Source organism: Electrona antarctica, assembly GCF_951216825.1.
Source record: "Electrona antarctica genome assembly, chromosome: 9".
NCBI classification, from domain to species: domain Eukaryota; kingdom Metazoa; phylum Chordata; class Actinopteri; order Myctophiformes; family Myctophidae; genus Electrona; species Electrona antarctica.
In genome coordinates this window covers 39,640,574-39,653,790 of record NC_136790.1, presented here as the reverse complement: position 1 = coordinate 39,653,790, position 13,217 = coordinate 39,640,574, and the positions used below count along the sequence as shown (strand labels likewise).

The 13,217-nt window shown below is 40.9% G+C and overlaps 2 protein-coding genes across 4 annotated transcripts in view; both read right to left on the bottom strand.

The window, feature by feature from the left end:
* bsnb (bassoon (presynaptic cytomatrix protein) b) overlaps nucleotides 1-404 on the bottom strand; it is a gene marked incomplete at both ends in the record, with an annotated part of 76,055 nt that extends 75,651 nt beyond the window's left edge. Inside the window, one exon of the mRNA XM_079510730.1 lies at nucleotides 226-404. Within this exon, the coding sequence (XP_079366856.1) occupies nucleotides 226-404 (179 nt within the window). The remainder of the gene's footprint in view (nucleotides 1-225) is intronic.
* Nucleotides 405-1,436: 1,032 nt separating this feature from the next.
* On the bottom strand, nucleotides 1,437-13,217 carry bap1 (BRCA1 associated deubiquitinase 1). 3 transcript variants are annotated; one of them, XM_079511426.1, is made up of 18 exons: nucleotides 13,044-13,202; nucleotides 12,765-12,925; nucleotides 12,524-12,553; nucleotides 12,366-12,420; nucleotides 10,567-10,699; nucleotides 9,334-9,453; nucleotides 9,035-9,096; nucleotides 8,737-8,879; nucleotides 8,520-8,598; nucleotides 8,310-8,433; nucleotides 6,622-6,757; nucleotides 6,344-6,528; nucleotides 5,279-5,409; nucleotides 4,733-5,196; nucleotides 4,183-4,418; nucleotides 2,935-3,027; nucleotides 2,774-2,846; nucleotides 1,437-2,454 (listed from the first exon to the last, which is right to left on the bottom strand). In XM_079511426.1, exons 5-18 carry the CDS (start codon nucleotides 10,582-10,584, stop codon nucleotides 2,321-2,323), a joined length of 1,998 nt encoding a protein of 665 aa, XP_079367552.1. In that variant the 5' UTR covers nucleotides 10,585-10,699; nucleotides 12,366-12,420; nucleotides 12,524-12,553; nucleotides 12,765-12,925; nucleotides 13,044-13,202; the 3' UTR covers nucleotides 1,437-2,320. The 3 variants fall into 3 exon arrangements, with proteins under 3 accessions (XP_079367552.1, XP_079367553.1, XP_079367551.1); XM_079511427.1 differs by having other exon boundaries at nucleotides 12,765-12,856; nucleotides 13,044-13,173; XM_079511425.1 differs by lacking the exon at nucleotides 12,765-12,925 and having other exon boundaries at nucleotides 13,044-13,217.

Here is a 13,217-nt window from a genome sequence, read left to right as displayed (position 1 = left end):
ATTTCAAGAGTAATAGTGAATTGTGTTGACAATGATATTGAAATAAATAATTAAGCACTCACACTAGACTATCTACATAATCGAATGATCTCACACACGCTCAACATCAAAATGATACGGAACATGACTACCATATCGTTAAATCCCAATCAATGATTTACATAGCTAAAAACAAAACAAAAGCACAACTATTAGAAATGCCTTCGATATATTGTGGCTACCTACCTGTTAATCCCCGGGCCGGGTCCGGCCCCTGTTCCTCCGGCTGGCGCACCATTGCTGGGCTTGATGAGCTGTCCAGAGTCCGGTGGTGCTGAAATGGAAGTCGGAGCCGCCGCTGCGGGGACAGCGGAGCCGGCCTGTCCCGGCTGTCCCTCTCCTTCCTGACTGGCCTCGTTCCCCATCGTCTGGAGAGAAGGAACTGACGGAGAGAAACGCTGTTGTAGATGGTTCTACAGCCGTAAGAAAAACTCAGGATGAAACTCGACGTTGTTCCCCTTCCGCCATCATCACCTACAATTCAGCATCCCACGGCACGGAGCACGCGCCCTGACGAGAGGATTGAGAGCGCGCTGACGCAAAGGGGGTGGGGAATATTTCGACGGGCGCGTGCACGTTTTTTTGTCCGATTCTTAAATCGTTTTTATTTCTAGTCATTATTTCGGAGAAGTCGCAGTCCACTTACCCCCCCCCGAGTAATTTCTTCACACATGCACCAAATCAAGAATGTTGTCTAATCTAGAACACCTGCTCCGCCTCCATTCAGGAGTGAAGCTTTATTAACTCCAGTCCAGTAGAATATAATTTACATGGTCATGTTAATATCTGTTAAGTTACAATATATTATATTTCCATCCGAACATACCGGTTTGATCACATGGGCCAGTTAAAGTTCGGATTGGGAACATTTCATCAGCCTGTCTTTTAAAAGTAATGTTACATTTCTTGGATGATAATGATTTGAAGATATAATTAAACCTTATGTGCCAACCAATGTGGTTTTGCAGCATTTTTATAAATGAAAGTATTCCTATGCAACAAGGCTTACGTCAAAAAAGGCAAATGCAATACATGATATCATGCTGCCTTAACAAAAGCACCAGCTCCTTTTGTGATTTAATTTGACACTGACATCAATAGCCTAGTAATATAGACAGCAAATGCCAGATCATGTACTGTTGCGGACGAGAATCCAAGGTGTATTTATTATTAACTGTCAACTACACAATCAAAGCAACTGACAACAAATCATCACCTGCTACTGCTCATCTGTCAGTGTTGTCCCTAGTGTACACTAAGTGTACTGCAGAAAACGTCCCTTAACTGAGCTCAAAGTTAATTCCTTACTAGTTGAACGCTCCAAAGCATACAGAATTGCTGTACTGTGACGCATACCACAAACAGCTCAAAGCTCACTATTAAAAAAGGAAGAAAGACATTTTTGGAGAGTTTATTGTAGTACGAATACACAAGGACAAAACCAACTGAGCACACTGTATGGCAGTGATGCTGAGCTGATCAACAGATACATATGTACAAAACACTCAAATGCACATATGCCCATAATTTATCAATTTGGAAATCAAGTACAAAAATAACATTGGTGTTTGTCATTCATTTACAGGAGCTCTAGAGATATAGAGGCAAAGCCGTATACGTACACCATGAGCAGACAACCTTTCAAAGTTTATTTCTTTAAAGAGTTGGTTAGATCAATGTGCAAGGGCTTGTACTAGTTGTTTCAGTGTGATATTGTTCTGTTGTATCGTGGAAATTGTCAACTGAAGGATGTCTTCTAAGGAATGATTAATCCATTGTTACAGGTCATGATTTATTATATTGATGGATACAAATATGTCACCCAAAACATCAGTGGTGATACAGCTTGGGACAGGTTAGCAAGTCAATAGTCAACTGATATCGCAATATCTAATGACTATAAGAATGACAAACAATCTACTATATTAAACCATTCATAATAACAGAAGGACCGAATATTAACAATATGCATCCATGATTAAATGCCCCTTGCAAAAATTCACAACCTGCAAATAGTAGTGGCACTGACAGAGGCAAGTTTACATCGAGACTAAAATTGTTATACATACTGTACATGAAAGTAAAACACAAATGACGAACAATATGGTCAGCTGTACACAGTAAAATTCTGTGTTAACACTGACGATTTTACTGTACATGAAAAAGAGACCGCCGACTAAAATACAAAGTACAAAGAGTTCATGATTAGTCTCAATTTCTTTCTTTGCAGTGATTGCTTGGTGCTTACTGACCTACATGAAAAAAGTCAAATTATTTGGAATTACTGGCGCTTGGCTTTGTAGGGTCGAGAGCGTTTCCTGCGATCGGGTTTCCTCTGTTTGTGCAGGCGGCCAATACTCACACCTTGCCGACGACGCACTGAAATATTCTGCTCCACAAGGCTGGCCAACATGCCTAGGGAGGAAAATTAATGCTTGAGCAACACAATAAAACAATATAACAAGGTACTGTGAACAAGAAATATCTGACAAAATATGAAAACGGCATTCTTTCATGAATCATCTAACTCTAGATTTCAAGAAAAAAAGCTTCCAGTTTAACTGCACAGTATAATATCTGTTCTTTTTCTTAATGTGGTGTGGGTGGAGAGAAATATAATGTTAACTGCTGTGTGGAAGTCAAACAGAAGTCGAAAAACAAAAGTAAACAGCATACCTATACATAAGTCTGAGGAAAGAAGGAATGGTTGAGAACTGAGAGTTTAGAGGTTTACCTTCCTGTGCCAACATGGATATGAACGTGCAGATAAACTCGTCATAATTGTGAGTCCTCCGCTGGTCATCAATCTTTTCAAATAAGGTGAAAAATTCACGTTAAGTGACCAACAAATTCATTTGTAGAAACCATGGAAGATGGAAGGCAATTAAAGCCTACCTTGTATTTTTTCCTCTTTTCAACCTCCTCCTTTAGGAAAACTTCGTAATTGGCAATGTCAGCTTCTACACACTTGAGCAGAGCCAGCAGCTCCTTGAAGAAACAAAGAGAATCACCAGCTGTTGATCGGTTGCACTTGTTTATCAAAAGGCAAACCACTCACACAACCACTCTAAATACATTTATATTTTATATTCCAATTTCCAACACATGGATGGAGCAGTGCAAAAAATAACAAAAGACTCAACAGACTTTGGGCCCGTACACTACACTCTGCAAGATTTTTGCTGAGATTATGCTGTCTGGGCCGACAAAACCCCAGAGCTGATGAAAGATCAGGCTTTGATCACAGAGAGGTTTCGCTCACACTGTCTGTAAGGTACTGCTAGAAGATCCTTCCGCGATAATAGTGCTTGCCGATGCCTTCCAGAGTGTTTCTAAATATCTAGCAGGTTTGAAATTTGGCTCCATTGCCGACTGGACATCATACAGTATAAACAGGGTTGCGACTGCACTGCACCCCGTGTTACATGGCAGTTTACATAATTATAATTAAACAACATAAATTTAAATAAAATACAACATTGGAACAGGAAATCGTACACATGAACCTACTTGAAGAGCTGAGATTGTCTTCTACTCCAGGCTCTAGAAACAAACTGTGCCGTCTTAAATACTTCATGATCAAATGAATAGCTCAGGTTTTTGTTGCTGCATTACATCAAATAATGGAACCCTCAAATCATCATAAAGTGTACAATAAAACATAAAATGGAATTCATTTTCGACATCATTCAGGTCACATAGCCGAAGTATATTTGACTTACCAATATGATTAGTGCTTTCTCTTTATAAAGGTTGGGAAAATCCAATTGATGCAACAGGCGATTCAATGGACAAGTTAGATGGTTCAGTCTGTTTTCATGAATCGATGCACTCCCCAGTCTATTTTTGATAATTTCCACTTTGAAAATTGATCTTTCCCCGCTACTTTGTATCAACGCTCTGCTGAGGGCGCATCGCTTTTAATGGTACTTGTAGGGGTACCTCCATTACGCCACTGTTCAGCGATCAATCGTATAGTGTGAAAACCACAAATATATTACGACGGCCGATTTAAAACAAGACTTGTGTAGTGTGAAATTCTCAACGATGACTCCCAGATTACTTTAAAAGTCCTACCGCGTGTACAGTCCCTTTATAACACACAGAGGATGGAACAAACTGCTATGCAATGCCTGGACTTACTTTTGGAGAGTACTTCTCCCCATGTGGTTTTTGGCCTCCATCTGATTCTGTCTTGATCTTTTCCTTGCTAGGTTTGACATCTGCTCCATCCTTGCTCTCCTCTTTCACCACAACAGATGGCCCTTCATTTCCCTCTTTTACTGCAACCATCTCTCCTGTTGTATGGCCTCCTTGCTCTTTGTGCTTTATCTTCTCAGGAGTGCAAGGAATCTTACTTCCATCTGCTGCAACATCCACTGTACAGGCAGCAAGAACAGCAATTTATAGCAACTAAAACCCATTCATTACTTTCAGTGAAGTCAATGTACTAGCTAAGTGCACTGAATTTAGTACATTACATCAGTACTTTGTAATATTTGCATTATAGTCATATAGAAACACTTGCTAGTTTCTACTCTCTAGAAAATTTATCGACTATAATCTAGTTCATGCTCACACACTTCATCTCAATATCAGTAAAATCGACTCAAATACAAGTAATGAACGCTTCTTTAACCAGAGGTGTTGAACAACCAGTTTTAGACAAGAGACATCAGTTAAATAAACTCACATGGTAGTGGGAGAGCACAGATCACACCATCCTCCTGGAGGTGGAGGAGGGCTATGCTGATAGAGGGACCCAGCTCTCGTACGGCACGGTTGTGTCTGGAGTCTAGCCTGAGCATCTCATCGTCTCCAAAAAGCACGCGAGACAGGTGGGATGCGACCGGGCTGGATGGGCGTGTTGCAGCCAGGGAACGTGCTGGCGAGCGCAGTGGGGAGTTGAAGGCACTGCCGATCTCTGAAGCTGTGTCTGTGCTTTCATTGCTAGGAGTAGGGGAGGGTTGCGATGCAGCTGTAATGCAAATTCCCCCTGTGCGGCCTTCCGTGCGGACAGACAGGGGAGTGTTCAGGGCATCCTTCCTTTGCACCTCCTTCTTTAGTTTTTCAGCAAGGACACTTAGGGCAATCTGGCTCTCCATACCGCTGGCTACCCGTCCCGTTCGTGAACGCAGACCTGCCTTCCGTCTAAACCTGACAGAATTGTAACATTTGTAAACAAAAATAATTGTGAACACACAAAGAAAATCATGGACACACCTGTTGCAGAGCTCACCTGTTCGATGTGCCTGCTGGGGCAGTAACTGCTTCATCATCCTCATACTCATCTTCATCATCAGAGTAGGTGCGCTGAGGCGGGGCTGATATCCTAGAGCGTCCCACGCTAGAAGCAAGATCCTCCTCTTCCTGTTGATCACAACAAACTCAAACTAATGAGTGTGGCACACCCTTGCTTTTTGCTTTATTCTAAATAAGTTACATTAACACTCCTGCCAAAAAGGAGGTCTCCGTACTATCAAATAGTTCCGCTCAGCGCCCCGGACGGAGATTAATCAAAAGACGGAACATTAATCATTTCATAAACGAGTGCACCAGTCTACAGTCATTTCCGGTTGGGACGTCATCCAAAAGTGGTCCCCCTTCATTTTAATGGATGGGATGAAAAATCTTAAAACGTGAATAACTCTTGATCTAACTCAATGCTTCCAATTCTAACCAAAGATTATGTTTTTGACGGCACATCGCGGTCCCGTCGCTTGTCACGTTAGAAGTAATCATACCTCCCGTTGTTGTCGATCCCCTCTGGGTTGTTTTGGCTACATCTAGCTACTTATAATGGTTCCAAATACCCCTGGGCGTTAAACCTGTTAACATTTTGCCAATGGGCCCTAACCTTTTCAGATATCTAGAGCCAATGGCCCCTAACCTTTTCAGATATCTAGTGATGTCAACGGCAAGGTTACATGGAGCAAAAGAAGAAATGTTAATATTTGGTCTAACATTGCAGATAAAATGAAGGATATGATTTTTTCTTTTTTACACAGTGTTAAGACATTTTGCATAGGTATGCATTTTATGACTGTGTTGGTCCTGGGAGGGAGGGGTGGGTGGGTTTGTTTAATGTGTTTATACATATATCCTGTATTTGTGTTAATGCCAGAATACAATTGGTCTGTTTTTGTCATGAATAAAAAAAAACAATTGATAAAAACTTTTATTTTATCACTAAGTTTTAAGAAATCCTGAGCGATCACTAAGTTCACTGCATTTGAACTTATCCCGCCAACTTATCCGGCCAATTAAGAAATCTGTCAAGACCTTTCCACCCCTCATATCATACCTGCATAGGGGACTTGGCATAATTGTGGTTGTCCAGGAAGGCAGGCAAGCGCTGAGCGACGGGGTTGGGACTGCCGACCACCGGGCCGCCAGCTCCGGCAGGTGCTGCTGGTTTACCCATGACTTTGGTGTTGCCCAAGGAGCTGGAAGCCATGCGAGACTGACCTGCTGAATCTGCCACTGGTTCTAAAAAGAAATGTAACACATTCATGTATTAAATGTGGATATTATTCCCGCCACAAGTAAAAACGAGCAAGGGAATACATTTGACTACAGTACTTGAGGAAGTCTGTTCTGTTCCCTGGGATGTAACCAGCTCCTCCTCGGTCTCCTTCTTGATAACTGTGCCAGTGTCATCAGACAAGTCTTGCTGCTTCTTGTCCTGAACCAGGTCCGGTTGGGTGAGGCGGATCAGCTGGAGGTGGAAACAGCACATTATAGATTGTCAGTTTCAAGAAAGAGATTATATAAAGAAAGACAGGAAAACTAATTTGATGTATTATACTTGTACACCAAATAAACAAACGACAAGAAGGCACACCAGTGCGCTCAGTGCGGATTTCCGAACGCACCCCTTGTCTTCCGCCCATCCGCCGCCTGTGTTTACTTTCTGCAGGAGCACTTCTTCTCGCTTCTCATTCTAGGGTTTTCTACTGAGTAGCAGACGTTTATTAGCAGATATTGTCTATTCAATTCTTTATCTACATTGCTATTTTGTATTTTATCAATACGATGCCACAGTGTGTATATCCAGGCTGCTCTACCACATAGACAAAGTCTCTAAAGTGGAAACGTTTTCATAGAATACCTAATCAGAACGTTGATTTGAGGAAACTTTGACTAGCGACATTACACATGGATCTCAATACTAAATCGCTTAGTTTGCAGTGATCATTTCGAGCCAGATGATTTTCACCAAAAGGAAGAAACATACGGAAAAGAACGAGAAGACTGCTAAAGCAGTCTTCTCTTTACCAATACTATTATTTATTACGACGTTTGACATTCTATGCAACAAGCAACCCATCCCATTGTTTAGCACTGCAGTCTAAAACGCCTGAATAAAACTAGCATTGTTACATGCAAATAAAATACCTGTAAGGCTTCTACATGTATTATTCACCTACGGAAGCTAGTTCTACTCCAAACACTGTAAATCTCAGATTGTTCTCCAAAATCTTGTATTTATTATGACTAATGTATCTACCATAATCAACATCTTCAGACATATACTGACATATGGTCACACACATGGGGGGGGGGGGGTGACTAAGAGGAGCACACAAGCTAAGCAACTGCATACCTGTACCTGCATTAGAATTAAGAGAACTAGCTCCAGTCTAGCTGTGGGGGAAATGGAGAACAGGGAGCATCTATGAAACAATTCAAGGCCAACATGTATGTTGGGACAGGATTATAGGCTGGTTCATTGGTACATGTATTTTGGATATGTTGAATGAAAATACAATTGTTTTAAGGTCTCAATTATTTTCTGCTGCGTTTGTTTTTAATGGGAGCGCCACATCATTACGCTATGCTGGAAGCACCAGCAGCGTGAAGAGGCACTGAGCATCTATATCTATTCTTTGCTGCTCGTTCACGCTTGACGTTTTTATCTGGTCACCAATAATTTAAATATTTTCAGCTCTGGGCGTTTGGAAGACTGGGGGAAAAAGAAAACACTTTGGTAGACACACATGACAACATGCACCTCTTCACAATTTTTACCCCCAAATGCACTACTTCTGTTAGAAGCAACTAGAGTCATAAGTGAATCTACTTGACCAAGAGGAACAGCTCTTTACAGTAGCGACTTCTCTTTGAGCTCTAATCCCAATGAAAAGGACATACCGTTTCATGTTCCCAGCAGCACTGAGAGGTTAGCATGACCGCTAGAGCTTGAAGCATTTCTGAGTTCTTGGGAAATAGGATATAACTCAGTTACTACACCCAAGGAAGTTCCTGACCTGCTGTAGCCCCTCCAGGACCGTCTGACGATTCTTCTTTAGGACGTCCAGTTTGGACTCGTACTTCATCCGGCGGTCAGGTACTACAGCCATCAAGTTGAAGCGGATATCATGGTATGGTTCACTGAAATAAAAAGGGGAGAGGGCTGAGTGAATGACGTGTATATGAAGAATGCAGGAGAGAACACAGAAAATTGGTTTAGAACTCACCCAGCTGTGGCCAGTCCAATCCTTTCCATGATAACCCGCCGAGCCTTATCTGTCCATTCCTCCTCCTCTCCCCACGGCCCTACAGGATGCCACATTACTTATAGATGCCATGTTTGATGACTTGCTTTAATTTTCTATTGTTCCCTGCCAGATAGGATGTGCATAGTGTGACAAAGTAAATAGGTATCATTCCATTTGAATCAGAATTAAGTCTTACCGTGGTCAATGGGGTAAGCTTTGAGCCCATCAAGTTCAAAGAGGCGGTCTTTAATGGGCACATAGCTAACAAAGTGGAAGGCTTCCATGGTCCGCACTGCACTGATCCCATTCTGTTTCTCCGGCAAATGTCTGGGCTCAGGTCTCCATAGAAACAAGAAAATGGGTTTGAGAAACTGATGACTGCACAAAGCCTGAGGTCTCCCAATGTAAGGCCAAGCAATCTGACCGACAAGGTTTTCCTGGAAAGCCAGAGTCGCCTCCCACCATAGTAATAAAAGCCACTCACGGCAACTTACCTGGCATGACTATTGTGTGCTTTGGCCAACTCTGGGGCATTTCCAATGGCATAGCCTTTACTCTGAAAGATCAAGAAGTAAAACAAACAAATCGTGTCTCTACTAACAATACTGGAGAAAACAATCCTCCTGTGGACAGGTGTTGTAAATGTATCTATTCTGATGTCCACATCAAATAAATTAACTATAAAAAACACATCAAGTAGATAGCAGAATGTGTTTCCTTGTTGTGGTGTGTGTGTGTGTGTGTGTGTGATGGAATACTGAAAATACTGAAGGAGAGGAGAGACATTTCTTACCTCTGGACTGAAGCCTTTTGTGAAAGCCTTCATTCGACTAATAGTGGTGCCAAGCTCAACACCACTGCAGTTCAGAAGCACACTCAGCAACGCATGGGTAGCACAGGAATTTGGTATCAGCTAGATACAGAAAGGACATCATTGTCAAGTTAGTGGTCACAGTAACTTGTATCTTTTTAAGACAATTTAAATGTAGGTGCCGTTACTGTAGTTATATCATAGAAGCAGCTGGATAGCAACATTAAAAATTGTTCCACAACTATTCAACTACAAAAGCTTTGAGTAGTTGCCAATGACCGGGTGAGACTTCACTGGTCTGGGTCATCAATTTATTGGCTCAGGAAGGCGACAAAAACTAAGAAATTCCTTGATTTCAAGGCTTTGTGGGCTGTGTACTTGATAGAAAATATTTTTTTGGGTGAACTACTCCTTTAAAGCTGCAGTCTTTAGTATCCTACCCAAGATTCGAACCCAGGTCTCCAGCGCAAGTGCTGAACTTTTTACCACTGTCATGCTCGCTCAGGATTTATTTTTATGTATTTATTTATTCCCGGCAGTATCACTTGTCACCCAGTAGTGGTCAGACCAGTCCACAGGATCTACATTTCTCAATAGAAGAGAAATACAGGGGTGCCTGCTGTCCTAGTGGTCCAGGCGGGCGCATGCCACATATAGGCTCTGGCCTGACAGCGTGTTGTGTGTTCGAGTCCCGTTCATGACCTTTGCTGCATGTCTCTCCCCTTCTCTTTCTCCCTCATTCCTGTCTATCTTCACTTGAAACTATCAATAAAAGGCAGAAAAGAAAAAGAAAAAAAAGAAAAAGAAGAGCAATACAAGAGACCAAACAAAACCACTGCAGTTCGCTATAATGTAGTGTACTAACCATATATACACTGCAACACTGGTCAAAATAACATTTTATGCAGTTAAAAAACTGAACACCGGTCAAACACAAATCAAAAGTTGTTCCTGAACTGCTTGACAGAACTTGACAGTGCTACCTAGTACCTACGTAATATTTCAGTGATGACACACAGATTAAGATCACATAGCTTTGTCTCACAATTAAATTGAATTAAGAAGTCAAGATGAACACTTGATTAGGGTTTAATAGCTGACACCTGTACAAATTGTTGGGATAATTGAATATGAGAGAAGACTAAACAGAAGGAATAGCTGACATATGAGATTGTAGCAATACAAATTTGCCTTATACATTATAAGATGCGTTACCTGATGTGCAAAGAACATATCATTAACAATCTCCTCATCAATAACAGAGGTTTCATCCACCAAGGTGGAAACTTTCCTTCTGGACCGACGCTCCTCAATCCATTTGAACAAGAAGATGAAGCCATAGACAGGGCTGAGAAGAACAATCCATTTACAACAACAAACATTTAGGATTTGCATACATTATTGCTACACTCTAGTAAAACTGTAAAGACAAGCAGATGTTCTTAGCCAATTCAAAACTGTGCACTTTGGAAATACAATTAATATTACACATACAATCATCATCTACAGGAGCCTGTGTCATTTTATTTAACCAGATGTTAGCTCTGGTCCATAGCTCTAATGCCGTCGCATTTAGAGCTACGTTACTGTCGACTGCTGGTGCTCGCATAAATGCAGACCAGCCTCTCATCTGTAGTGTAAATATAAAGAACGTTTTTGCTACTCGCCACCTCTACCGATATTGCCAAGAGAAATCCTCATTTTTTCTTACAGTGAAAAAGTATCCCTTTCTGGCCAAAAAGTGCATTTTATACGTGTGGCAGGGGGCTCAGAGTGCGCCCACTAAGGAACGTAGGCTTTCTAATAACACAAGCCGCCTTTGTATTGGCGAGTAGCAAAGACGTTCTTTATATTTACGCTACAGACAAGAGGCTGGTCTGCATTTATGCAAGCCCCGAAAGTCGACAGTAACATAGCTCTAAATACAATGGCATTAGAGCTATGGACCAGAGCTAACCAGAAGTGTGCTTTTCTCAAGGTGCTTACTGAATAGGTTTTGAGCCTGTAGATCTTCTAAATATCTTACTCCTACTAGTGAAATACCATGATGGCTACTATGAAATTCCATTTGAGAAATATTGCAATGATGAGTGATGTACTTGCTGAGTGTACTGCACTCTGCCTGCTGCTGCAAATTATAAGCATTTTAAGGTTATGAATAGCACAATGTAAAGTCAAGTTTGAACAATTTGTTTGGTGCAAGCACTAATATTTTATTTCATTCATAATTATCCTTTTTTAATGACATTTCCAAACTCCTGGTGCAGTAAGGCACTGAAACGTTTTTACAATTCACAAGTGCTTGAATTGAATGCTCTTTGAGATTGAGAATTTAAGTAAACCCTCATAACCTGCAATATAATACAATACTATTCACCTGTAACAGTCTACCTTAAAGTGTGTAAGTGTTGTTTTAATTTAGCCAACATTTGGCATAGGCGTTTTAATACTTTAAATATAAAAGTTCAAATTATGACAGTGACACCAATATGACAATTTCTCAATATATAAGAATAACAAACGTGGACCGTCTAAATTAATGTTGCTACTGTAAATGACAGCTGGACTAATATGGCATGCCTCTTCAGACATTTAATTATTGACAGACTTGGCAAGGGAACTAAGAGAGACTTTCTTTCTCAAATGAGCCAAGAAGATCTTTGTGATACAGTGAAACCTAGTTCTCAAGCGAAACCAGTAGCAGAAAGAATCTTTACGAAACAGTCGTAAAACAGTCGTAGGAAACACAGCATGTGAAGGAACTATCACCGGTCTTCATAACTGATTCCATACAAACAACATCATTACGAAACATTGTGATTTAGCATCTGAAACATTGGCAGTTCAACAGATGCACAGGATTAGTGTATATCCTACTTATCTCAACCACATGTGTTTTTATGACCCCTTCAAAGTCAAGATGAGCAAAGCCACGCTTGACCTCCTACTCATGTGAAATAATTAGATTTGACATTCATATTTTGCCAGTGTGGCTAACTAACTACTGTACATACCTATGACATTTGCTTTGAAGATCATATATTTCTTCTACTTGGACACCTTTGACACCTACAAAAAACAACAACAACATTTTCCCCATTTGCTTGGAAGTTACAATACTCTACTCACAGGCCAGGCCATGTTAATAGAACAATGCTGACAAGCAACTCACCAAAATCTTCCACCAACAGAGTGAATAGTCCTGCAATGACCACAAAATAATTCATATTATTCAATCAATTCTACGGATAGTGAGAATTGCTGTGAAGCAACAAAATATCCCAGATTCAGGTAAATTGCATTTAAATCCATAGTTTGAGGGTGTACATTATATAGACCACATGGTTCTCCTTCTCCCTTATGATCTGTGACTCCGAGTGTCAATTAACTCAATTTGTACACTCTTCATTTACCATATAGAATGGGCTCCGATGGAGATTTAAATATATACTGTATATATCAAATGGGGGTCCGTGGCCCAATCTTGATGATCAAACTGAAGGTCCTTGAAATGAAAAAGGTTTTTTTATTGCGACTGGCTACATCATCATTCCATTCTTGAACCGAAGAAGGCCTAAAATTTGAATAAAAATAACCAGACCATGTCATCAAAGGTAGAAGCTAACGTTAGCTGTGTTATAGTAGCCTGATCTGTATTCTGAATCTGAACTAGCTGCTCGAAGCTTTCTCACCTGGGTCACTCTCGAGCTCCAGCCACCCTTTGTTCATCGTTGTATTTATGCACAATGCATTGATATCATGGTCACAGAATGCATATGAATCCTTAACGTTGTGATTACATCATCTACAATTCCTTGCGGGTAGCTGTTGTTAGCTGGAGCCATAGGCTGGAGCCTGGAAATAAA

Coding starts and splice junctions, on each gene's coding strand:
- bap1 (XM_079511425.1), bottom strand. CDS start 13,080: ATGAACAAAGGGTGGCTGGAGCTCGAGAGTGACCCAG. Junction 6,758..8,309: donor TCCTGGAGGGGCTACAGCAG/GTCAGGAACTTC, acceptor TTCCACCTCCAG/CTGATCCGCCTCACCCAACC. Junction 3,028..4,182: donor GGGAGAAGTACTCTCCAAAA/GTAAGTCCAGGC, acceptor TGTTTCTTCAAG/GAGCTGCTGGCTCTGCTCAA.